The sequence below is a fragment of the Bidens hawaiensis genome, unplaced genomic scaffold (genome assembly GCF_021521415.1).
Source record: "Bidens hawaiensis isolate Kalapana, Puna unplaced genomic scaffold, B.hawaiensis_p1.1 tig00021192_1, whole genome shotgun sequence".
Classification (NCBI taxonomy): Eukaryota; Viridiplantae; Streptophyta; class Magnoliopsida; order Asterales; family Asteraceae; genus Bidens; species Bidens hawaiensis.
Window position 1 is genome coordinate 273,323 of NW_027493280.1, and position 25,812 is coordinate 299,134.

At 35.2% G+C, this 25,812-nt stretch overlaps 2 protein-coding genes and 1 pseudogene across 2 annotated transcripts; all 3 read right to left on the bottom strand.

Annotated features, from left to right (window-relative positions):
* Nucleotides 1–1,727: 1,727 nt before the first annotated feature.
* On the bottom strand, nt 1,728–4,445 carry LOC143562995 (uncharacterized). Its single transcript, XM_077050650.1, has 5 exons — nt 4,041–4,445; nt 3,040–3,137; nt 2,888–2,953; nt 1,995–2,806; nt 1,728–1,852 (listed from the first exon to the last, which is right to left on the bottom strand). Exons 1-5 carry the CDS (start codon nt 4,427–4,429, stop codon nt 1,844–1,846), a joined length of 1,374 nt encoding a protein of 457 aa, XP_076906765.1. The 5' UTR covers nt 4,430–4,445; the 3' UTR covers nt 1,728–1,843.
* Nucleotides 4,446–17,351: 12,906 nt separating this feature from the next.
* Nucleotides 17,352–17,784, bottom strand: LOC143562996 (ferredoxin pseudogene; annotated as a pseudogene).
* Nucleotides 17,785–20,248: 2,464 nt separating this feature from the next.
* Nucleotides 20,249–25,812, bottom strand: LOC143563010 (transmembrane 9 superfamily member 1-like). The gene is made up of 12 exons (XM_077050661.1): nt 25,679–25,812; nt 24,640–24,832; nt 24,459–24,563; nt 24,326–24,343; nt 24,132–24,226; nt 23,894–24,046; nt 23,656–23,790; nt 23,416–23,582; nt 22,070–22,164; nt 21,600–21,973; nt 21,247–21,520; nt 20,249–20,607 (listed from the first exon to the last, which is right to left on the bottom strand). Exons 1-12 carry the CDS (start codon nt 25,751–25,753, stop codon nt 20,540–20,542), a joined length of 1,752 nt encoding a protein of 583 aa, XP_076906776.1. The 5' UTR covers nt 25,754–25,812; the 3' UTR covers nt 20,249–20,539.

Below are 25,812 nucleotides of genomic sequence, written 5' to 3' on the forward strand. Positions count from 1 at the left end.
AACGTCGTTAAGTCATTTTAACGGGGGACCATTGGGGGCCACATTTTTTTAATTTGGGACTGCTAGTGGCGATAAAATGAATAAGGAATATTATCGACCAATACCAGTCAATAGGGATTATTAATATCCAATAAACCAAGGTTTTAACATGTTTTTTTAGCCTTTTTGTTTTTTTTTTCACATATAAAATCTTTTTATCTTTTTTTTTAAGTTGACGCTGAGTGGCAACGTGAATTTTATTTTTAAATTTTAGAATAATTAATGTTTCTTTAATTTTTTTTAAAATTTAACTACATATATTGCAAATTCCGACCCTGCATCTTATCCTTCATTTATTTCTTGACACAAAAAAATCGGTGAAACTTGATTTGAAGATTTAGTTACCCGATTTGAAGAAAATATGCATCAGTGACCTAATTGATTCACTTTTAAAAGTTGGTTACTATTTTATGAGATTTTCCTTTAAAGAATGCTAGCACTTTCACTTTCACTTTCTCATCTTTACCCATATAAATTTTATTTATTTTTTTAAACTAGCTTCTTCCCATAATTATTAAACATTCATAATTTTTTCATACATAAATAATTTTTTTTAAGTTACAACATAAATGCGAACATTTAAGTTACATCATAATTCAATGAAATAAAATTAACACATTCTTTTTCTAAAACTCCTGCCATTTCCATCTTTTCCTATAGTTTATATAGGAAAAGAAATACGGACTAAAAATACCAAATGAAATTACCTAAAATAAAGAAAGTAAAACAAATGCAGTAATTGAAAACATGGGAAATAAGAACGTGGGTGCAAGGCTGCAAGCTTGCTGGAGTGGTGGCAAACCCACAAGGACCCAACTACGCGGACCCGATTGGATTCCACACGGCTAATGTCCCAGTGGCTTGGAATTTGGTGTTGCAATGGCTATCACACTATGCATACAGATGTGTTACATACACTTTGAAAGTATAGTGTATTAGTGTGTGCAACTTATACGAGTGAGAACATGTGATGATAATATGATATTGGTGAAATTATAGGTGTAGTTTGGGAGAATTATAAGTGTATTTATAGGCAGTTGCGTTAGTGAAATGCTGGATCAGTTGAGATTTTCTTGATTCAACATTGACTCCCATGTGATTCGCAATTATATATCGGTTTAGAAAAGACTTACCTTACCAGATGTAGAGTCTCATAAGGTTTTAACGATTATGAACCACATGAAAATTTATTGATTCTATGGTGTCGTGTTCAAGATTGTCACTAAGAGGTTAGGTGACATTTTGATAATCAGGTATGCCCTCGCAGTCACTTAGTGAAAGCTAACACATATTTCCATACACTTGGATAATTTACCAATGCTAGAGGGTTGATCTCGGTCAAGTCTCATGGGTCAAACACACCTAGTTTGAAATTAAAATTCTATAATATACAGTATTATAACCAAGTAAAAAATGTTTAAACACTTGGAACACAATGTTGTTGAAATAGATGTTACACACGACTCTTATAATTCTCTACTTAAAACTGGTTTCACTACGTCATTCCATCCTCCAGTAATCTTTTTACCTAAAAAACTACTTTTATAAGGAAATCCTTTTGTATGCAGAACGAGGGCCAACATTAAAAAACACCAAATCATTGCCAAAAAATCTGCATTGAACTAACGAGTGGTTTGATTCAAACAAGATGTATGCAGTTAAAAATCAAAACCATCAAAAGCTCACCATTATAATACAGACCAGCATAATACCAACGAGTTAAAATAAAATACGACTCACTATCGCTGCTTCATCTAGCACACTCCTTCCAAAGGATTATTTTCTTCCTTCATAAGCATTTTAATCATCTTTCCTGCAAAAACAAATTCACCGACACAAGCTAAGGTAAATATATAAATTTTCATATTAGTTCAAACTTAACAAGTTGCAAAACAAATACACAGTTTAATTATAAACGAGTTGTAATTACAAAGATAAGAATGAGTAAATCATACTTTGAAGGCCTCAGCTTCATTAACACCTTCATAGTTCCCTTGCTGCCCACCAAAGCTGCCCCTCTGCCCCGCCTGTGAAAAGTTTGAATTTTCCCCATATTGTGTTGAAGCTTGATTTCCACCACCATACCCCATTCCCTGCCCATAACTTCCACCAGCCCCCTGCCTAAAATTTCCACCACTTACCTGCCCGTAACTTCTACCACCACCTTGACCTTGTTGACCACCACCTTGACCATTACTCCAACCCCCACCTTGACCATATTGCCCAGCTGTGCCTTGCCCGTAATTCCCACCGCCCGTTTGTCCATACTGACCGCCTGCACCTTGCCCATAACCACTGCCGCCGCCGCCATATTGTCCACCTGTCCCTTGCCTGTAACCTCCACTTCTGCCTTGATCATATTGTCCACCAGTCCCTTGCCTGTAACCTCCGCCACCTCCTTGGTTGTAACCGCCGCTGCCACCTCCTTGGTTATAACCTCCACCACTTCCTTGGTTGTAACCTCCACCAGGCTGGAGAGTAAAATTACTACTCTGCCCTCTAAAATCCCTCTGCTCAGTTTGTGCATAGTTTCCCTGATCCCTCTGAGGAAAAGTTCTCTGTTCGCCTTGGTTGTAATTTGCCTGATTAGAAGGCGGAGGGCCTCTTTGATAATTTCCCTGTCCTCCAGTTGCATTATTCTGCTCAAACTGGCCTCTTGGTGGCGGTCTGTTATATTCTCTGTTTCTATCATTATACCTTCCACCTTGTCTACCATATTGCACAGGTGGCGGTCTGGGTATGATTGTTCCATTAATATACTTGTCACCTGAAAATATGCAATACAAATTAAAAATTTAGCTCAAAAATAGATAAATTATTTGTTGATAAATTGATAAATCAACCATACCTCCATATTCTTTGTTGACAGGATCAATATAGGAATCAGGCAATACAAATACGACCCCGGGTATACCTGTTCATGAAAACATGAGGTTATATACATCAACATTCAACAGCAAACAGCATCAGTAATTGTAGGCAGTAGAACAGAAAACATACTTTTAAACTGCTCTGAAACTTCCTCTGATACCTCAACCTGAAATCCTTGGTATGTAGTTGTGCTACAAGCATAGATTTTCTTCTTAGCTTCTTCCACACTGCAATCATAATATGTCAGTACAACAAAACGGAAACTCAGTTAAAAACCAAATTGACAGCAATAAGCAATTTTAATTTAAACCCTAACAAAGTCAGATGTGAAAGGATTATAATATCTTAAGAACTCATTGAAACGCAGGTCATTATACCAAAGCCCTAATTTACACAGATATAATACAGTCAGTTTACATTTACATATGCCCAGATCCGTTCCGACCCGAACCAAAAGAACCTATTTTTCAATTGACCCATACCAACCCTAACCTGTTTTGACCCATCACCAGTTCTGACCCGACCAGTTTGCAAGTCCTAGATTAACATAAAGTAGACCCTAACAAAATCAGATGCAAAAGTATTATAGAATCTTAAAAAATAATATAGCACAGGCCATTATATGTCAAAAGACTAAATTATATACAGTAATGCGGAAAAATATCGCATATCGGTCAAGGACCGATATTTGAGATACCAGTTATCGCGATGGGATATCGGAAATTATAATATAATGCAGAACTTATATACATATATAGCAATTTAACACTAACAATTCAGTATGCTCTCCTACCATGAACAAACTAGCCTTTCCCAACTTACAAAACACTAACAATTGTAGCAGATAGGAATTGGTTATGACTTAAAACACTAACATTAAACACTAAAATTTGACACTTAAGACTTAAGAAACTGATATCGGAAAAATCAATGAGATAGCGGTCAAATATCGGTCAATATCACCGGCATATTATCTGATAGCACTGATATTGACTGCATAGCTGATTAGCAAACTGTCATGTAAAAAAAATATATTATCTTATAAAGTCATTAAAGCACAATTCATTATATCAAAACCCTAGAGTATGCATATATTATTATAGAAAAAAGCTCAAAAACAGAAATACAACCTTCCGAGGACTTTCGCAGCAGTTTGAACATATGTTTCGACCATTTCTTCGGGCGACGGTTTAGGATCCTTGGGGAAATCCATAGTAATCAGCCAGTGATTGTAATCGCAGCCTTCGAAGAGTATCGCATCAGGACTGATCTGATCTCCGTCCATATCATCGTTGTATCTGGACCTAGAGGACATAGCTCTTGACGAAATGAATTGGAACGGATGACTGTTGTGTTTCGATCGAGTGACGTCATGCCAGCTAGGGTTTTGATGAGTGGTGGATGGAGAAGAAATCGGTGGTGTAATGGACGGTACGGCGGAGGAGAAGAGCTTAGAGTGGTTGAGGAGAGTGGAGGATAGAGCGAGTGATCGCCGGAGACGGAGAACGGTGGCCGCCATTAGTGATGGTGTAGAACTAGAAACTAGGGTTTAGTATTTGGTGTTTAACTGATCTGAGAAGCTTCTGTTTTTGTGCACGGTGTTTTTAATTTTTTTCAATTAATCTGTGTTCCCGGGTCTCACCGAAGGAAAGAAATTGAAGAGAAATAGAAAGCATGTTGTGTTCCCAAGTTTCGTTAAAAGAAGGAAAGAGAAAAAATAAAGAAATGTGTGTTCCCGAGTTTCATTAGAGGAAAGAAAATAAAGGGAAGGAAAAGAAAAGAAAAGAAAAGAAAAGAAAAGAAAGATAAGGCAAATAAAGGGTAAAATGGGTGAGCTTGCTTTCTTTTTAAATTGGAAAGAATTGAATAGAAAGGAAAAAAAAGAAAATGAGTTAATGGAGTGAAATTGAAAAGAAAAGAAAGAAAGTGATTCCTTTCCTTTCTCTCCTTATTTTAACTCGGGAACACAGCGTCCCTCAAGTTTGAATTCTTCTTTTAGTCGCTAAAACTCGTAAGACCCCGTTTTAGGTGGGGTTTTCTTGACCTCATTTGTCTTCTTCGCGTAGACCATGCGCAGGATTGTAGTGTGCTTGTTTTTAGAAAGATAATTTTATTAAATAAAAGGTCTTCGTGTCCTCTTATTTTAGAAACATGGACTACAATCTTTTGACCTCTTCAAAGTTTGAAACCATAATCCTTGGCAACAAAAAAAAAACAGCAGTCCTTTCCTCATTTCTGTCGCCATCCTCCTCTCCTCTACCCCACCACTGTCGCCCCCCTCACCTAGTCGTCGCCCCCTCACATCCACCCACACCACCGCAACCGTCGTCGCACCACCTCCTCTAAGCCACAGTCGTCGACAATCTCCACCTGCGGGTAATGTAACCGATTATGTTATGTTTTGTGATTAGTGTTTATGTTAATTTATGCCTTTGAAAATTGTTTATGTTTATGTTTGAATTGAGCACTTGAAAAATTGTTAAAATTTCATCTTATTTTAGCAGTCTGCAGAAGTTAAAAAACAAACAGTCTTTTCTTGCAGACTACAGAGGTTTGTTCAACCTCTTCTCCTACAGATGTCTACAAATGTTGTCCGCAAACTACATACATTTCACCTCTGAAAAAACAAACAGCGCTTTAGTGTGTTTAAAGGAGTAAACATTAGAAATAAGCATATGAGGGTTTTTTTGTTGCTTTACATACCAAGTCAATTATCCAAAATCTATGTTTAAATCATTACAAGTACACTTCATAACCGAGTGTTTATTTTGTTTGTTAAGAGCATATGTTATAGGAGGTTGTTTTGTGGCTTTATGGACACTAACGTGGAAAGAGGAAGGGCAAGCATAAACGAGAAAGGCAGTGAGAGAGGAGTTCGCGGTTGGTGGGTGAAGAAGCCAAGTTTTGTGAGAGGGGGGAGAAGGGTGGAACGGATCCAACTATGAAACCTTTTTGGAAGATGGTCATCAAGTAGGGGTGGGGTGACATGGAGAGATCCGTGAGCTTTTCACGTTGGTGATCAAGTGATTGTCCTCATGAATTGTCACATATAAAATATGTATACTAAAATTTTTATATTTAATAACTTTTCTTTTTAGTTATAAACTTTTTGAAGTATTGCACTTAGATTAGAAGACCAGACAATTTTTCTAACTCGATCTTTCTCTGCACTCATCACCGTCATAAGATGAGATTAAAACAATTAATTTAAAAATATGTTTCGACGTATAGAAAGTTCAACCACATGCTAAAATGAATTTTAATAAAAATAAGTGAATAAATCTTAAACATATATAAACGAAACTAATAGACGTAGACTCATATTTAGAATATATTGTTATTATGATAGTCATTGATGTAGATAATCTTATCCTATAATTAGGATATTACGTTTGCATGTTTATATATATACTATTAATGAGAAAAAGAATGGGGGCATTCATTCAAAAATACTATCTCCTTATTATCTCCTTCATGGTATCAGAGATAGACGTTCGGATATAGACGGACCTAGTAGCTTGTTTTGAGATAGACGGACCTAGTAGCTTTGCTGTCATTGAACAGATCTTCGAGTGCAGTCCATGCATCGAAGGCGGTTGTGTCTTTCTTAAGAATTGTGTTTAACAAATCAAGGGATATGGTGCCATAAATCCATTAAAGAACTTTGGCATCAACGTTTGGGTCATCCCGGGCCATCTTTACTTCAGTTTTTAAGATGTTCGGATGCTATATCTTTTACTAAATTGAACAAGACTATTTGTCAATCATGTGTTTTTGGGAAGAGTGTTAAATTACCATTTATGTCATCGTATACATGTTCATCTTTACCTTTTGACATTATTCATAGCGACCTTTGGACCTCTCCTATTGTTAGATGACCACACTAATTTTCTATGAACGTATCCACTAGCAAAAAAATCCCAAGTCCACTCTATATTTTGTACCTTTTCCAAATTAATAGAAACACAATTTGAACGAAAAATTAAAAACCTACAATGTGATAATGGTATCGAATATGTAAACAATTCCTTCAAACAGTATTGTGACCAAAACGGTTTGATGTTTCGTTTATCATGCCCTCACACATCCTCCCAAAATGGGAAAGCGGAACGCAAAATCCGCTCCATTAACAACTCTTCTAGCTCATGCCTCTCTTCCTTCAACTTTTTGGCATCACGCTCTTGAAATGACCACTTATATTCTAAATATTCTCCCAAGCAAAACCCATCGCTGTAAAACCCCCACCGAACTACTCTATAATAGACACCCATCATACGAACATCTCCGTGTGTTTGGTTCCTTATGCTACCCTCTCCACCCGTCCACCCTCACTCATAAACTTGCCCATCGCTCACACCCATGTGTTTTTCTTGGTTACCCTCAAAATCATAGGGGTTACAAATGTCTAGACATTAAAACCAATCAAATCACCATCTCACGACATGTTGTTTTTGATGAAACAATTTTTCCTTTTGCAAATAACCTATCCAATCCAATTTCCTCATATACCGAACCTCACAGTTTCCTCAACACTCCACCACATCCATACTTATGGTCCCACATCACTAATTCCTCCCAACCCACATCTCCAGAACAAACAATCATCACACTCAATCAACCCTCCTCTCCACTCACGGCCCAACCATCCCCACCCTCCTCCCCACTCACGGCCCAACCATCCCCAGCTCATCTCACTTCCCCAACCCAACCACTCCATCAAATACCTACCCCACAACACCTTCCTACCTCTCTGCCTAACACACCATCGTCACCCCCCACACCCATTGCCCCAGTTACTCACGCCATGCGCACCCGTGGCATGAACGACATCGTGAAACCAAAGAAAACCTTTAATTTATCTGCCACCACAATCTTCCCTATACCTAAAAATCCCACCTATGCCTTGTCCATACCGGTGTGGTATAATGCCATGCAAGATGAGTATAACGCACTTATTAAAAACGGGACTTGAGAACTTGTCCCCCGCCATCCACAAATGAATGTTATACGCAGTATGTGGTTGTTCAAACACAAGTTTTATTCGGATAGTACTTTAGAGAGATATAAAGCAAGGTTGGTTTGTGATGGTAGGTCGCAACAAGTTGGTATAGACTGTGAGGAAACTTTTAGTCCGGTGGTTAAGCCGGCAATGATACGTACTGTCTTATCCATTTCTTGTTGTAGGTCATGGCCAGTATATCAGTTGGACGTCACTAATGCATTTTTACATGGCACTCTTCATGAAACAGTCTACATGTATCAACCCATGGGGTTTCGAAGCAAAATCCATCCAGATTATGTTTGCCGACTTAAACGGTCCTTATACAGTCTCAAACAAGCACCGCGAGCATGGTACCAACGCTTTACAAATTTTATTCTGCATATGGGGCTCCAACAAAGTAAGTGTGATAATTCTCTGTTCATCTTACATCGCGGGTCTAACATAGCATATTTATTACTTTACGTCGATGATATTCTTCTCACGTCATCCTCTGAAGTTCTCCGTCAACAGATCATGAACAGTTTGGCACTTGAATTCTCCATGAAAGACTTAGGCCAACTTAGTTACTTCCTAGGTATCTCGGTTACCCGGACTGGAGACTCAATGTTTCTAAACCAATCTTCTTATGCTCATGAGATTATCCGACGTGCTGGTATGCAAGCGTGCAAATCCCGCACCCACTCCTATAGACTCATATGGTAAAATGAGCGCCGATTCGGGTACCCCGTTTGAAGACCCCACATTGTATCGTAGCATGGCCGGTGCACTGCAATATCTTACTTTTACTAGACCTGATATCACTTATGCCGTTCAACAGGTCTGTATGCATATGCATGCCCCGCAGTCCTCACATTGGGAAGCCCTTAAACGCATTCTTCGATACATTCAGGGTACAGTGCACTTCGGATTCACACTTAGCAAATCGGTTGATCCTTCATTATTTGCTTACATTGACGCCGACTGGGCAGGTTGCCCGGATACTCGAAGATCGACATCGGGGTTTTATGTGTATTATGGAACCAATCTGATCTCTTGGTCCTCTAAACGTCAGCCGACTATCTCCCGCTCGAGTGCCAAGGCTGAATACCAAGGAGTGGCCAATGTCGTTGCAGAAATTTGTTGGCTTCGTAATCTTCTTTTGGAACTTCATTGTCCCCTACTACGGGCTACTCTCGTGTACTGTGACAACGTAAGCACAATATATCTTTCCGGGAACCCCGTTCATCATCAGCGTACGAAACATATTGAGCTCGATATTCACTTCGTTCGTGAACAAGTTCAGCGCGGGCAGGTGCGTATACAACATGTTCCGACGTCTTACCAGATTGCGAATATATTTACAAAAGGTCTACCTCGCGCTTTGTTTGAAAATTTCCGGTCCAGTCTCAACATCCGGTCCCCTCTCGTTTCGACTGCAGGGGTGTAATAGACGTAGACTCATATTTAGAATATATTGTTATTATGATAGTCATTGACGTAGATAATCTTATCCTATAATTAGGAGATTACGTTTACATGTTTATATATACTATTAATGAGAAAAGGAATGGGGGCATTCATTCAAAAATACTATCTCCTTATTATCTCCTTCAGAAACCTTTAAAATCTCTCCGGTTGTTTCTTACATTTTCTCAAACCACCATATTACTTTATTTGTAAACAGAGGTTTCTCATGTATTTGACCCGAATTCACGTGTATGAGTCTCAACAAACCCAGATAGCCCTTAAACAAGTTATAACATCCCATATATTAAAAATTATCTCACCAAATATTTAATACGAAAATACTATAAAATAAGGATATACTAAAATTTAAATTCTGGTTTTTTAAAAAAGGAATATTATTTGTAGTTAAGAAACAATTTTATAATAGGTGCTATATCCGCGTTTCAACGTTTGATACCTCGCCTTTAAAATACTTTTTTTTGACTTACTAATTTATGTTTACGAATTTGTGTTGGTACCGCTGATAACCGAATTTGTGTTGGTTCGCAGCTGTAACGCGCCGGTTTTTTGGTTCTACATATGATATAAATTGTTGTATTTTGGCATTGACGGCTTTGTTTCTTTTGTTTAGTTTCGATGTCATAACTTGATACAGAATGACTTCGCGTCGGCAACGAGTTTATAGTTTGACTTTTTTACGTATGTGTTTTTGTTCGATTTAACAGTCCCGTTGCGAAGCGCGGGTTCTAAATCCTAGTTAAATATAAATTATGGGTTGGTCAATCAACTATTATATGATTGATGCAAGAGGTGACGCGTGTGTGCACACACACCAAAAATAAAATAAAATAGACACGTAAGAATGCATGATGTTCCTATCATATATGATTGGATGAACACAATTTTGAAACCGGTAATAGAACATTGTCTCCAACATAGTACATATATTTGTGGCATAAATACCACATGTGTGTAAACAAAAGTGGAAAGAACATCCCTGCAATATACGAAGGGCCGGCCCTAATGGGGGCTAGGTGTTCGACAACCACAGGCCTGATACCTTGCTAGGCTCGATTTTTATTTTATATTATATGTATTTTTATTAAAACAATATGTATATTTAGTGTTTATACTCAATTACATAACCGCTAACTTGGTCTAGTGACAAAGTGGTATTACTCCCAACCAAAAGATTATGGGTTCTAGTATCATTTGAGACATGCTTAATACAAAAGTTTTTTACGCAACCTAAATTATATCAACTAAGTCCATATTAAAATTAAATTATTTAAACATAACGAAATACTTCTTTTACTTAAGATAAAAAAAATTTTCAAATTCGGCCCAATATTTTTTTTCTTTCTCAAAGCCAGCCCTAAATATACATTCTTACTTCTTGCAGTTATCTCCACTCAAGTTACATTATCAAGTTTGTACTAATTATTGTTATATTATAACTACAATTCCGCCAGTCGTTTGAAGGAAATTGCATGTTCGATGCAAAAAATAAAGAAAAAAAAGCTGCACGTTATGTTCATCTAACACATGCTCAGTCCAGTTTATCTACCTCATGCATGTAATTACATAGTCAGGGGAGGCTCTAATACGGGTTCCTCGGGTTCACATAAACCCATTTATTTTCAAATTTTACGTTAAAAGGACATATAGAAAATATTAGTGAACCCGTAAGACTTTTAGATGTGAACCCGTATCAAAAAGTTTAAGATGGTGTAGTGGGTAAACTCCTTTAAAGCCTTTCTTATCTTTTAAATTTTGAAATGGCTTAAGTTCAAATCTTTCAAATGCCTACTTTTATTACATATATATTTTTTTCTTTTTGGTAAACAATCACTATCCTATTAGTTTGGGTTTTATTTGAAATGCCTTAAGTTCAAGTCTTTTTAAATCTCATTGTGGTAATATTTTTTTTCCTTTTTGGTAAACCATTATTGTGTATTTAGTTGGGATTTTTAATAGCTACAAAAAGAACGTTTTCGCTTCTGATTATTTTCAGACATATTCACAAATCACGCATCCACAACCCATTTATTGTAAAAAGAAATTTCATTTTTAGTGACCGTACGTGTTTTTTAAATTAACATATTATTTTATTATGGTATCGTATTATATAATATTTTCCGACAAGACCTAACCGGCCCGAAAAATTTAACACTTGGTTGTGTGAAATTTGAACACCGAAAAAAAGTGAAACCCATAGGAAAAATATCCTTGATCCGTCACATAACATAATGGCATAAAGTTTTATCATGTAATAAATTAACATCATAAGCAAACCAAGATTTGCAATCTATATATATCTTAAGTTTCATTTCAACTTAATTAAGTGATAACAGGATTTATATAAATTAAATCTTATAATAAGAAGAAGAAGTACAATACATTACATTGCATGTTGATAAAAGACATTGATCCGGTGACCAGCAGCATATGAATTCTTACAATACCACTAGGTTAGAGCCCGTGTTCCACACGTATAAACAATATAATAAAATGAAAAAATTATTATAGATAATACGTAAATTCAATTGTTTCATATAATAATTTTTGTTTATGACTTTTTTTTATTAAGTTTTTTATATATTATGTACTATAATTTTAAGTTAAAAACCAAATCTTGATGTTTGATTTATTCCAAATAAAACATTCATACCGATATTGTTATATTAAATATTGTGTGTATAAAAATGATATTTATAACAAAATATTGTCACATATTTAAAAACTAAATTTACAAGGCCTAACGTCTTGTTGTAAAAGAAAATAAATAAAAATATATATTATATTTTAAAATAAAGAGAGAAACGATGAACAATCTTAAATGGTTGTGTCAAAGAGATATGAGAAGACAATGTTATTGTGAATTATAAAAATGTTAACAATTAAATATAATTTTTGTTTTATACTTGAAGAAAATCACATTTATATACGTTAAGTCAATAAATCAAACGCAATTATTATTTTAGTGGAGTTGGTAAGCACATTTGGTTTGAAACATGAGGTCTTGTGTTCGAAACCCGTATCACAATCACACAATAATATATTTTTCAAAATTTTATAAAGTTTTACGGGTCATGGGCTATAATAGGAAAACGGGTCATTTGTCATAATATAATAGGAAATAGTAACGTGACATTTACTTGGCATCCTATGTGGAGTGCCTAGTTAAATGTCATGTGGACAGCTTGTGTTGTTTTAATAGTATAGTTAGATTAAAGCGATACAAGGTTTTCACATGACATCAAACTAGCATGTCAATATAGGCTTCCAACTCATCAATTTTCCATTTATATAATTTCCACATGTTAATTTGAACATTAACTCTTAAGTTGAAGAAACTTTTCAAAATAAATTGTTTTCATTGTTATTTTTTTTTAATTTTGAGACTTTGTTATTTTTTTGAATTTTGGGAAATTATTTATAAACGTTTGGACTGAATGTATGGATGTTTGGATTGAAATGGTGGTTTAAATTATGAGGTTTGGATTATATTGTTGCTTTATTAAACGTGCAATTTAACAAAACTATAATTACATCTCATTATATTCATATTTTTAGCATTTTTTATGTTGTGTAATTAAATGTTTTATAATTTCAATAAAAATTTATAACACATAACTTATGTTACAACATCTACATGTTTACGCTTCATAATTTATTACATATAACTTTAGTTAATGATGAGGTTTTAATTAATATGTCTTTTTTGTTTAATGGTTATATAAGTTAGAAATATATGACATAACTTAGAATTATGTTTTAAACTGTTATTTTTCTTTATTTGTCTTTGTATGTTGGATTTTTTTAATTAAAAAAATAATACGATACCTTATAATAAATAATAATAATAATAATGCTAGATTATCTGACGTTTATTTGATTAAAATGTAGCGTGCGCGCGCATATATATATATATATATATATGTAAAGTTTTATATATTTTTCTTCCGCGTGTAACACGAGATCTAAGCTAGCATGTAATAAGGAAACTTATGAAGAGGATATATGTAAATACATCCCAATATTAGAAGTTCATTGTAAGTTGAACTCTTCATCCTTGTGGGTCTCAATGGTGACATTACTAGTGGGTAAAGCGACACAAGTGAGGATTCAGCCAGCAGCAATCTGGTCATTATCGAGAAAATTCTGGTCGGGCTGGTCAACGGTACCGGCGACGAGTTTGCCAATACAGGAAGAGCAATTACCCGATCGACCTGCATGAGTAAGGTAGGTCCATCCCCCGTTCCTCACAACGGTCAAGAATGTACTCGTTATCAGGGCACTCCACCTCCTTCTTTCCGTCCGGTGTGATCAGGGTCACCTTGTAGCTGGCCATCATCGCCACTCCTCCACGGTTACGCTTTACTCCGAACAGGACTGAAGTTTTCGTGGCTTGCTGGCCCCGGCGGAGGAGGAAGCTGCTGGTGGCTAGACTTCCGGTGAGTCTGGTGGTTGCTGTTGCCATGGTGATGGTGGTGGTCGGACACGTAACAAATGAGAATTAAGATGAGAGAAGAAGAAGAATGAGGATAGATTTATAGGGAGTGAGGCTTGCACGTGGAAATAGTGTGTCAACTTTTAAGGATGTGCTGACTGCCACGTGCCAGGATATGGTGTGCTTGTGTTTTATCACCATTCGTTATTTATCACAAATTTTGTTTGTTTGCTTATTTTTTTCTAATTCAAGAGGACGTGGTATTTGCCTATTTGGTGCGCTTGGTCTTTTTATATGATTGTGGCATTTCATTTTGTAAGATGGTGGTGTGATGGATAGGGGAGGACCTACTCATATAGTAGGGGTGTCGGCCGTCCTATGAAAAAAAAGATAATTAGCATTATTGTAGTGTTAAAATCCTGACCGACATTTGTGAAATTATAGTACTGACTCTTGTGGAATTTCGAAATCTCATAAAGAAAAATAGAAAATAGCATGAACATAAAACTTTTCTCTGGATTTATTTAGTTACATGGGCTTCTTAATTTACTTTATAAGTCAAGAAGCCTACAACATAAACTTAATTATTTGAAAGTGTTTTTTCAGGTTTGAAAGTTGAATTTTGTAGAGGCATCATTGAGGGTTGAGACAACAGACATGTTATTTGTGCAATTAAAAAATTATATAATAATAACTATAGTTTATATAGTAGGAATTACATTGTGAGCAACTAAGAACATTCATATCATATCTATCATATTTAGTGAGTGGTGTCTTTATAATATAAAAAGTAGTTTAGGGTGTTATAAGTGAAGCAGAGAGAAATGTAGTGATTTTTCTGTAAATTTGAAAAGTTACTATTCACCTTCTATAATTTTTTAATATTTGTTGAAAGTGGTTTCGGATAAATGAGAGAGAAAATGTAATGATAAAAGAATGAAAAATATTATTTAATTGAAAATAAGAGAGAAAATATAATTTTTTTAGTGTAATTTTATATTTGAAAATAGGGGAAAGGATAGGAATATTTTAAGAGCATTCGCATCCCTTCCTATATCTTTAAATTCAAAATTATATTACATTTTCTCTCACTTTTACAATTAAATAATATTTTTTTTATATCTTATCATTATCATTTCTTTTTCCTTCACTCACAACCACTTTTGAAATATATTAAAAATTATAGGGACGTTAATAGTAGCTTTTCAAATATTCAGAATAATCACTACATTTTCTCTCTCCTTCACTAATAGTTTTTGATGGATAGGATGTGAATACTCTAACTCTTGATCATAAGACTTTAGTTATGTTAATGACAAAGTAGATGACGTTTTTGTTATATTTCAAAAGGTAAAAAACCATAGAAAACAACTTGAAATAAATTGTAGTTTCATTATGCATTTCTAGTAATACTTAGTTTGATTATCTATATATTTTTTGTGTGAGCTGACCTGCTTCGACCCGTTCAAAACAGCTGAGGCGGACAAAAAAGTTATATATACCGATTTGACCAGACGCGGCCTGCCAAACCGGAACGATTTTTTTATATAACTAGTTACCTACTCGAGTAATTTCCGACCCTTGTGGAAAAATTTTCTGGGTCCGCCACTGGTGATGGATGGTAGGGTAGAAGAGAAGAGTTTATAGTGGTTGAGGAGAGTGGAGAGTGATCGCCGAAGACGGAGAACGGTGGCTGCCATCATTGGTGGGAGAAAACAAACTAGGGTTTACTATTTGGGGTTTAACTGATTTGAGAAGGTACAGTCTTTGTGCACCGTGTTTTTAAGTTTATTGCTATTAAGGTCCCCGAGCTCCTCGCGAATTACTCGATATTGACTCGTAAAAAAGCTTAATTGAGTTGAGCTTAAACAGGCCTGAGCCTAAAAATAAGCTCATTTAATATAAGAGCTCAAGTTTCACTTATCAAGCTCGAGCTGGATCGTGATCCTTTCATTTCTATAATTTTTATATTATGTTAAATATAAAACTATAACTAGAAAAACTATATAAAAATAATTATAAATATACGAAGTTAATTAATAAATAGTAAACTACCCGAGCTCAAGCTCTGTGTAAGTGAAACGAGTCGGGGATCGGCCCGTTTGCACCTCCGAACCCCGGAGTTTAGGGTCTTTGAACAAGTAAACGTTAGAAATGAATATATGAGTTCTTTTTGTTGCTTTACATAACAACTTAATTATATAAAATCTATGTTTAAATCATAAACAACTAAACTTCATAAACGTGTGTTTATTTTGTTTGTTCAGATCAGATGTCATGGATTGTTTCGTAGCTTTATGGACACCAACGTGGAAAGAGGAAGAGCAAATTAGTTAAAAGAGAAGGGCAATGAAAGAGAAGCTTGCGGTTAATGCGTGAAGAAACGAAGTTTTGTGGGAGGGAGAGAAGGGTGGAATGGATCCGACTTTGAAAATAACCTTTTTAGGAGACGGTCATCGGGTAGGGTGACATGAAGTGATCTTGATGTCTTCCGTTGATGATCAAATTATGGTCTTATAAATTGTCACGTATAAAATATGTTTATTAGCAATGTCATACTTAATAGCTTTTTTTTTTAGTTTTAAACTTTATACAGTAGTTTTTTTTTTTTTTTTACTTATAAGACCAAACAACTCAACCTTTTATGGCTCGATCTTTCTCTAACTCATCTTCACTCATCACTATCATGTTAAATTATCCCATCAAATCAAGACGGGATTGAAAAAACAATTTAAAACATGTTTCAACACATAGCAAGTTCTACTACAAGCTAAAATGAATTTTTAATAAAGAAATAATGTATAGTATTGTTACCAAAATCTCAATTTTCCAAATCAATATATTTAAACGTGTGGTATAAACAAAATTCATTTGAGTTTGAGACCTAATAACTTATCGGTTGGTCAAGCAGCCATTATATAATTGATGCAACAAGTGACATAAAAACGTATGGTGTCCCTTGAATTGTTTGGAGAAGATTTCATGTTCAATACAAAGAATTAAAGAAAAAAAAAGTAACACATGATGTTCACATAATACATGCTCAAACCATTTTATCAATCTTGTAATTCCCTAATATACAACTTAACATCATAAAGAAACCATGATTTGCATTCGGTATCTCAAGTTTCATTTCAAGTTAAGTGATAAGATTTATTCAAAATCGATCTAACAATATCATAATATCAAACAATAAACTAAGTCTAACATTTAACAAACAAGCTAGATTAATTAAAAGACTAGTAAAAACCAAGAATTACAAATACATGATAGTGTGATACCACTCCAATAAAAGTATAAAACCCAAGTTAATGTGATGATAGACTACTCACTAGGAACTCTTCCATTTTTTTTTAATCTTTAACATGCTAACAAAGAAGCCTAAAGATAAACAAAAGCAAAACACGATATATTAAATTAAAATACAACAAAATTTGATCACATTCATGTTAATAAAACACATCACATGAAATTTATTAATTAAAATTCAAGTTCCAAAAGACCAAAACAAACCTAAATATAAAACTCAAAAAGAATGAAGGAATTAAGCAACCAACTCTTCCTCCTTGTGGGTCTCAATGGTGACATCACTAGTGGGATAAGCGACACAGGTGAGGACCCACCCAGCAGCAATCTGGTCATCATCAAGAAAGCTCTGGTCGGCCTGGTCAACGGTGCCGGAGATGACTTTCCCGACACAGGAGGAGCACGAGCCCGCCCTGCATGAGAAAGGTGCGTCCAGACCATTTTCCTCACCATGGTCAAGAATGTACACGTCATCTGGGCAGTCGAACTCCACCTTACCGTCCGGTGTTAGGAGGGTGACCTTGTAGGAGGCCATCATGGCCACTCCTCCACGGTTAGTCTGCTTTAGTCCGAAGATGACTGAGGTTTTGGGTGAGGTGGTGGTGCGCCGGAGGAAGGAGGTGCTGCTGATTGCTAGACTTCCGGTCAGGCTGGTGGCTGCTGCCATTGTGTTGTGGTGGTGAGAGTTGAAGAAGTTAGAATGAGGATAGATAGGAGATGAGGCCTGTGGAAATAGTGTGTTTTAAGGATGAGGTGACTGCCACGTGGCAGGATATGGTGTGGTTGTGTTTTATCATGTTATTATCGCCATATCACAAATTTTATTTTCATTCTTAGAAAAATAAAAGTAAATAATCCTAATTTTTGTGTATTGGTCGATATAATTCAAATTTAAAAATCACTATCAGCGGTCTTAGCTTTCAATTATTTTTGTTTCAATAGACCTCTGTTAAAAAACATTTTTTTTCGAGTTTCAAACCGATGTTTTAGAGCATTTGATCAAAAGAACGATACGAGTCGACCGATGTAAAACTATTCTCGAAACGGTGATCCAAGCGACGAAACAATGTTTCATTTCGGGTGTTTGAATTTCCAATTAAGAAAAATCAAGTTATTTGAATCACCGTTTCGAGATAAGTTTTTCATCAATCGAATCGTATCGTTCTTCCGATCAAAAGCCCTAAAACATCGGCTTGAAACTCGGAAAAAAAACTTAACATCGTTAGGTTTTTTTTAACAGAGGTCCATTGAGACAAAAATAGTTTAAAGCTGTGACTGCTAGTAACAATTTTTAAAGTTAAAATTATTATCGTCCAATACACAAAAAATTGAGATTATTTATATCCAATTTTCTCTATTTTTATTTGCTTTATTTTATGATGTTATTTTGATTGGATGCGATATTTGGTGCACTTTCTAATTCTAAATGTGATTGTGGCCTTTCATTTTGTAAGATGCCATTTTAGGAATTATCATCCTTTTTAACATTATCTTTTATAAATATAAATTACGTCATTTTTAGATCAAAAAAATTGTGTTGGGCAGATATAATAAATTACGAATTAACTTGCTTAATCAAGATGACAAAACATTTTAGTCAATTAATAATTTATTAGGTATAAACTTAGTTGTTATTTGTTAATAATGTGTTTAGACCAGGTTAATAATATGTTTTATTCATTTATTCATGTATTATGCGTTCTTATCAATGTTATAATGTTCTTGGTTAATAACCCAAATAGAGAACACCGCATTAGCACCACAACCATCGTATTCTCAAAACCAAATCTTTAAATTCTAGTGTGAATAAAGTATGGTTTTGTGCCTAAGACTGGTAAACTTTTGAAAAACAAAGCTTTAAGTAGTTTTTTAGTGTAGAAGCAAAGTGTCCATCATGTGGAAATAAACAGAGTTTTGGGCACTGCATATCTCCATCATGTGGAAATGACAAGAATAAACCAATGCTAAAACCCAAAACTTGAAACCTTACGATGGTAATGGGGCTATCCACTATCCAGAAATGGATTAGTTTTTGGAAATTTTTGCAGGTTTGGCACAAATATTATAATAGTGTTATAGAAATAGCTAGGCGCTAGTAGGCGGTGAGGTAGAGACTAACAATTTATCATTTATCGGATCGGAATTTATATGTAATTTTTCAAATATGCATATATATACCAAAATTAATTATTTAAAATTTTCAATTTTAACATGTCTGACTATACAAACCCGTCAACACACATCAAGACCAAATAAATTAAAACATTATGTGACCTTAAAAATATGATAAATATTAAACTTTTTAGAAACTTTAAATTATTAAAGTTGTAGAATTATCATAAACGCAGTGTATTTAATATTTCAAATCATTTTTTGAGTTGGGTCTAAGATCAAGCTTCGGGTAACAAGCATCTCAACATGTACGCAACTTTTAAACAGTTAACACCATAAACGGGTATTGGTAATGAATGATGGTACCAGATGAGGGACACAACTTTATACTAAGGTAAGACACAATGTTTTACAATCGTGCACGGGACTAGGATTACCAACGCACAACCCGTTGTCATCCCTACCATCATGTCATGACCGGTGATCCCAACAATTTCATCATCGAAAGATCTTACGATCTTATGAACAAGTTGAAATCCTTGAAAATAGGCACTAGCAGCAACAGAAAACGAGATCGCAAAGTGTTTAGCCATTAGTCAATGAAGAAACGGATTATTGAACATTGTAACTGCCTCAGGGTAGCTCAGGAGTCAAACATAGCTGAGCCAGTCAGCTCCAACTCGGCTTGACCTGAATTTTTCTACTGAGCTGAAAGCTTAGGCTTGAACTCAGCTTCTTTACTAACCAAGCCAGCTCATGACTCAATGTGGCAACTCAAAATCGAGTAAAAAGGTTAAAATCGTCAGGTTTTGTAAATCCTTCGACTAATGCATGTCATATATGAACAAACTATGTTCTTTTTTCTTATTCAGGTTGCAGGTGAAAATATTAACAGATTAAATGACGTTGCTGAATCGATAATGAAGATTAATAGATCAACAGTATTTTGATCCTTTTTAACATGTGAGAAGCAAACTAGAGCCAACTTTTCATCAAAGACCAAATTTATACCTATAAAAATGACAAACCCACTTTGTGTTGGAATGGCTGAATAATAAGAATACAATAGAAGACGTATATAACAAGTTTTCTCTTAAGATCTTGCTACATTAACAAAGTCCCCCCTATTCATAATAAAAAACAATCTCTGTAAAGCTTTCTTCTACATTCTCTCTTTCCATGAAGAAAAGAAAGACCCCATGTTCCTCAAATTACAAATAATAACTCCCTCAGCCCCCCATATAATTCTTCATTTCGTATCAACAAAATTAAACTACAAAACCGGGGCTGCTGTTCTTACCTTACGCACCTTAATCGCACTTGATGTTTCGGTAAATCCGTCTCACAAACAGATTAGATCCCAAATACCCGACGGCTCCTGTAAATTTAGTTAAGGTTCATTTAGTAAAACACAACATAAAATGAATCAAAAATCACATATTTATACTACATTCAAATGAGAAAAAAGCTGCACAAACGGTCCGTGTGGTTTGACCATATTGCAAGTTTGGCCCCCATATTTTAAAAATCGCAAACTTAGTCCAAGCATTTATGAGAGAGACGCACGTTAATCTCACAGCGTTAATTTGAGTTGGTTTTTAGCATAAAGTGATGTCATGTGCCATTTTTGTGAGGGCAATTTTCTCAAATTTGGAATCTTAATAAAATACTTTTCCAGAGCTCCTAACATCACTTCATTACCTTTGATTATGCTCCGAACCTTCGATTTTGCATTAACAGAAGGTGATGAAGTCGACGATAGGAGCCCCGAGGTTTGAAAAAGTATTTTACCAGGGTTCCAAATTTGAAAAGAGAATTACCCTCACAAAAATGGCACATGACATCATTTCCGTTAAAAACTAACTCGAGTTAGCGGTGTGGACTAAACATGCAACGCTCTCATAAGTGCTTGGACTAAGTTTGCAATTTTTAAAATCTAGGGATCAAACTTGCAATAAGGTCAAACCAAATGAACCATTTGTGGTTTTGTCCCTTGAAATTATGAAATGGAACTCACCGCAGAGAATTCCTAAACCAATGCAAAACATGGCTGTGTATCCAAAATAAAAGCTGGTTTGAAAAAAACCCGACATCTTGGTCTTCTCAGAGTAATAATATATTGAATATAAGTAGACATAAATAGCTGTAGAGGCTGCAGATAAGAATGAAGTCCATTGCCAATGATAATTCTCAGCATTAAGCAGAAAATATGTTCCCACAATCGTCACGCAAACGGTCACAATGATAAGAATCAGGAACACAAGTAGCATAAAACCATAAACATAGTACACCTGTGAAGCAAACCAACAAATGATTAAACTGAATAACAGTTACTAAAATACTAAAATTAACATATCAGAAACAAGATACCTTGTAATTCCAGAAGGATGTGAATACAAAGTACATTTCAATAAAAATACTACCAAAAGGTAGTAGTCCTCCCATTATTGATACCACAGATGGTGTAAGATACCACTTCTTTTCGGGAATCGGTCGAGGAATTGTTTTCACACGACATGGGTTGTTGGGGGCCCCGCTCCAGTTTCTTCCGACAACCGTACCCAGAAGTGCAAGTGGGAAAGAGATGAAAGCCCATATGACAAAAACGACCACCATTGTGCCAAATGGGATTGCAGCCAGAGACCCGTAAAATATGGCAATTGTGTTGAGAATGAAGCCGATTCCAAAGCATAAAAATGGGAAAAGTGATGCAGTTAGGATCATTGACTTTATCCAGTTTTTACCTGTAGTAAATAAAAGAAGATTTTAGTAAATGAATAATATGTGGTTAACATATGTTTTCAAGAAAGTGAAGGGCAGATTAGTAAAAGAGTACATACCACCGTGGCGGGAATACATGCCACCGCTCACATACCCGGATACAAATGATGTTAGGGCGTAGCAAACGATGAAAGTAGTAACAATTGCTCCTCTCCTAAAAAATAAAGGGAAAATTACATTTGTAACACGAGAATTTTTTTCCAGATCAGTAGACGTGGTAAACTCGGAGGGTTGAGTAACATGACAAAATGTTAGGGCGTAAATGAATAATATGTGGTTAACATATGTTTTCAAGAAAGTGAAGGGCAGATTAGTAAAAGAGTACATACCACCAGAAAAACTTTTCTGCCCAACTTTAAATTACTTCTCAACAAAAAAATTTATCTATTAAAATGATTCCAAAGAAAACACACCATGACAGCAAAAAATCCAATTTTTTCAATCAAGCAAATTAGTAGGCTGTTTGTAAGCTTGTAAAGTTAAGCGAACAAAGACAAACAGAGCATGTCCATGTTCGATTGTAAACTTTAGCCTAACAAACGATTGAACACGGAACAATTAAATGAACGGAATTTTCTACTTTTCTTGCTCGTGTTCATTCGATAAGAAAATGAACATGTTCGTGTTAGTTTATGTCCGTTCCTTAACAATATAAGCAAAAGGTTCACAAACGTAAACGAACGAACAAAACTGAACATAAATGAACAAGCATAACTGAGCTAAAACTAGTTAAAATATAGCAAAGAACAATGTGTTGCACCCATAAAGTTATAAAAACTAGACTAAGTTGTAATGAGCCAAAAAAATTAATGATATATAACAAAGATATACGTATGAATTTAAACAAATGTAAGGTCACAAACATCAATGAACGTAAACAAACATATGCAAACGAATTTATTTGTATAAATGTGCACAAACATAAATGAACGAGCAAGACATGCGTTCATGTACATTCGTTTAACTAAACGAACAATTTTTTTTATCATGTTCGTCCATTTAATAAAAAAAAAACATAAACAAACTTCTCACCAAACAGTTCACAAACTATTCGCTGAAAATTGGGTTCATTTACAGGCGTAGCTGTTTACCATAAAAAGAACAATTTTTTTTATCATGTTCGTCCATTTAATAAAAAAAGAACATAAATGAACTTCTCACCAAACAGTTCACAACTATTCGCTAAAAATTGGGTTCGTTTACAGGCGTAGCTGTTTACCATAAAACTTTGTGCTGCTAGCAACCCTTTTCTTTGAAATTGCCCCCGTTAGAAATAAAGCATGGCCCAGATTGACCCACTTATAAGTAAGTAGGTCGAAATTGCCACTTCCAGCTGGCATTTTTTATTCTTTACTTTATTCTTGAAGAACCTTATATGTAAATATAGAAATCTGCTATATCATACCCGATGTACAATGTTGCAACAATTGCAAACAAGATGACAAGAAGAATCAGCAGAGCCAGTTGAGCACCAGTTCCAACAACAGCCGACAATATAACTAAATGACGAGGTGGTCGGAAGACATCCCCGTGTACAAGCTTCCAACCAGATTCCTCACTTACATCTCGTTCCTTAAGATTTGCAAATAGTTAGAAATTGGAATTGTGACAATTTATGAATCTTATTAACTCATTGCAACATTACCAGACTTTCCAGGTCATCATCTTCCCTAGCATACTTAGCATAGTCATTTCTAAGAGTCCGCATCAGAATCATTGAAACCAATCCGGTAAGGAAGATAACCATCATAAAAGAGTTGAATATGGAAAACCAATGAATCTGAACGAGATAACACAGTTTACAGCTATATGTTAGATCTTATAAACTCGAAAATTAAGTTTAAAAGTATCTTATCTTGTGAGTTGTGAAGCTAACAAAATACCTGATGCTCAAAGAAATGGTAATCCAGGTAAACATCAAAACGGTGTGCAAAACTAATATTAGTTTCAGTCCACTTGACTGAGTAAGTCATTTCAAGTGATTTCCCAGCTTCCAGTGGTTTTGGGTTCTCTTGAGTGAGATTAACATGAATGATCTGTAATTAAAGAGCCATAATATAAGAAATATAAGATCAATTTAACACCATTCACGATCATATACAAAAACAGAAGTCGGGATACCTGATCTTTGTTGTACTGTATCGTAATATTCTTATGAGTGAATAGCAAATGCTTGCTATCACTGTTCCTATCAGTATGTAGCTCCCCAACATAACCTACAAAAAAGTCATTTGTGCAATAAAATAAACATTAGTACTAATTACTAGCAAGACAAAAAAAATAATGTAAAAAAATAAGTGTTTAATAGATATTACCCCACAATGGCAGATCATCTGAGTTTGTGTTCCACATAACAGAGACCAAAGAAAATGATATCAGAAGATATTCGAAATAAAAAAGAGGTGAATAATAAGTATTGTTCAAGAAGGAAATTGGGATTGAGTATACCCATGAAAAATTCAAACCAATAGCTATTCTCAATAGCCTCCTTAAACTGCTTAACCTTTGATTCGTCTAGCCCAAGCTTACAAATTGTAGTTTTGTCCACATTCTCTGCAGAAAGGAAACATGTCATGTATACAGTTGGATACATAAGCTAAAGCACTACATGAAACATTGACCAACTTACTTTGGAACTTGATGTCAATTTGGCTATCAATAAGCTCATTTCCACCCAATACCTCACCCAGGCCACCCCACTTATGACCAGGGTTACCAGATGGGCGACAAAATGGAAGGCTGTAGTAGTTATATGTTTCTTGTGGGTTATTGTAAGGCCCGACTTTATTCACCCAAAGTGTAATTGGGTCATCTGATTGATACTGCAAAACACAACAAAGTTTTACAAAAGAGTAAGTAATAACAATAACATCAATAAAAACAAAAAATAATAAGATCCCACAAAACTACTATCATTCTTTAGACATGTATTTTCGGCTACTAATTCAAATCTACAAATGTGTTGCGTACTTGTGTTTACTGTTTACAGCATTAGCATAGGATAGTTGTGATGGATCTTTCTGGGCTGTATTAGGACTACTAACATACAGTAGTCTTAATACAGCCCAGAAAGATCCATCACAACTTATGTACAGCAACATATAAACCCTCACATAACAAAAAGTAGTGCTATTTATAAAGAAAATGAAAATAACAGGTTATTAGCTTAATCTGTGACTACTTTCACTCAAATGCGTAAACTCTGAGCGAAAAAACAGGATCTTGCATCACCGATTCACACGAAACATTTACAAAAAAATAGTAAACATCCATGTTCAGCTAATTTTTTCCAAAACATTAATCTGTCTTTTACCGAACTATTACTCTTATTAACCTAGTTAAAATGTAACAATCAATTAATGAAGACAATGGTGTTATCATGAATACTTCTAGCAAACAATAATACTAGATCATAAACCACACCATATGTCAATCAGCAACATAACCAGCTGCATGAAGCTACATCATACAAAAACCAATATAGATCTAAACCCTAGCACACTACACTCCTCAATTCACGACCCAAACTCCTTACACAAACCAAATCAAACCCTCACACTAAGATCTAACCACAAATTACACAATACTGACGTCCAAATTGCACGATCTACACAACTGAATGGTGAGTGACGAAATTAGAGACATTTAGGGTTTGAACGGTACTTAACCTTGTGATCGTACTCAGAACCGAACGCCGAGATGAAGAGAAATGAAGCGATGAAGAGAGCAGTGGCGGGCCACATGGCGATTGGATTTGGATCTAACGGCGATTGATTGATCGGATAAGTTTTACGGCGAATGG

Bases quoted from the DNA above. Each gene is read 5' to 3' on its own strand.
- LOC143562995 (XM_077050650.1), bottom strand. From the start codon at position 4,429: ATGGCGGCCACCGTTCTCCGTCTCCGGCGATCACTCGCTCTATCCTCC. The intron at 2,954-3,039 runs GTATGTTTTCTG...TTTCATGAACAG, and splicing joins AGTTTCAGAGCAGTTTAAAA to GTATACCCGGGGTCGTATTT. The intron at 2,807-2,887 runs GTATGGTTGATT...GCATATTTTCAG, and splicing joins TGTCAACAAAGAATATGGAG to GTGACAAGTATATTAATGGA.
- LOC143563010 (XM_077050661.1), bottom strand. From the start codon at position 25,753: ATGTGGCCCGCCACTGCTCTCTTCATCGCTTCATTTCTCTTCATCTCG. The intron at 22,165-23,415 runs GTATGATATAGC...TTTATTTTTTAG, and splicing joins GTTGCAACATTGTACATCGG to GAGAGGAGCAATTGTTACTA. The intron at 21,974-22,069 runs GTATGTACTCTT...TATTTACTACAG, and splicing joins CATGTATTCCCGCCACGGTG to GTAAAAACTGGATAAAGTCA.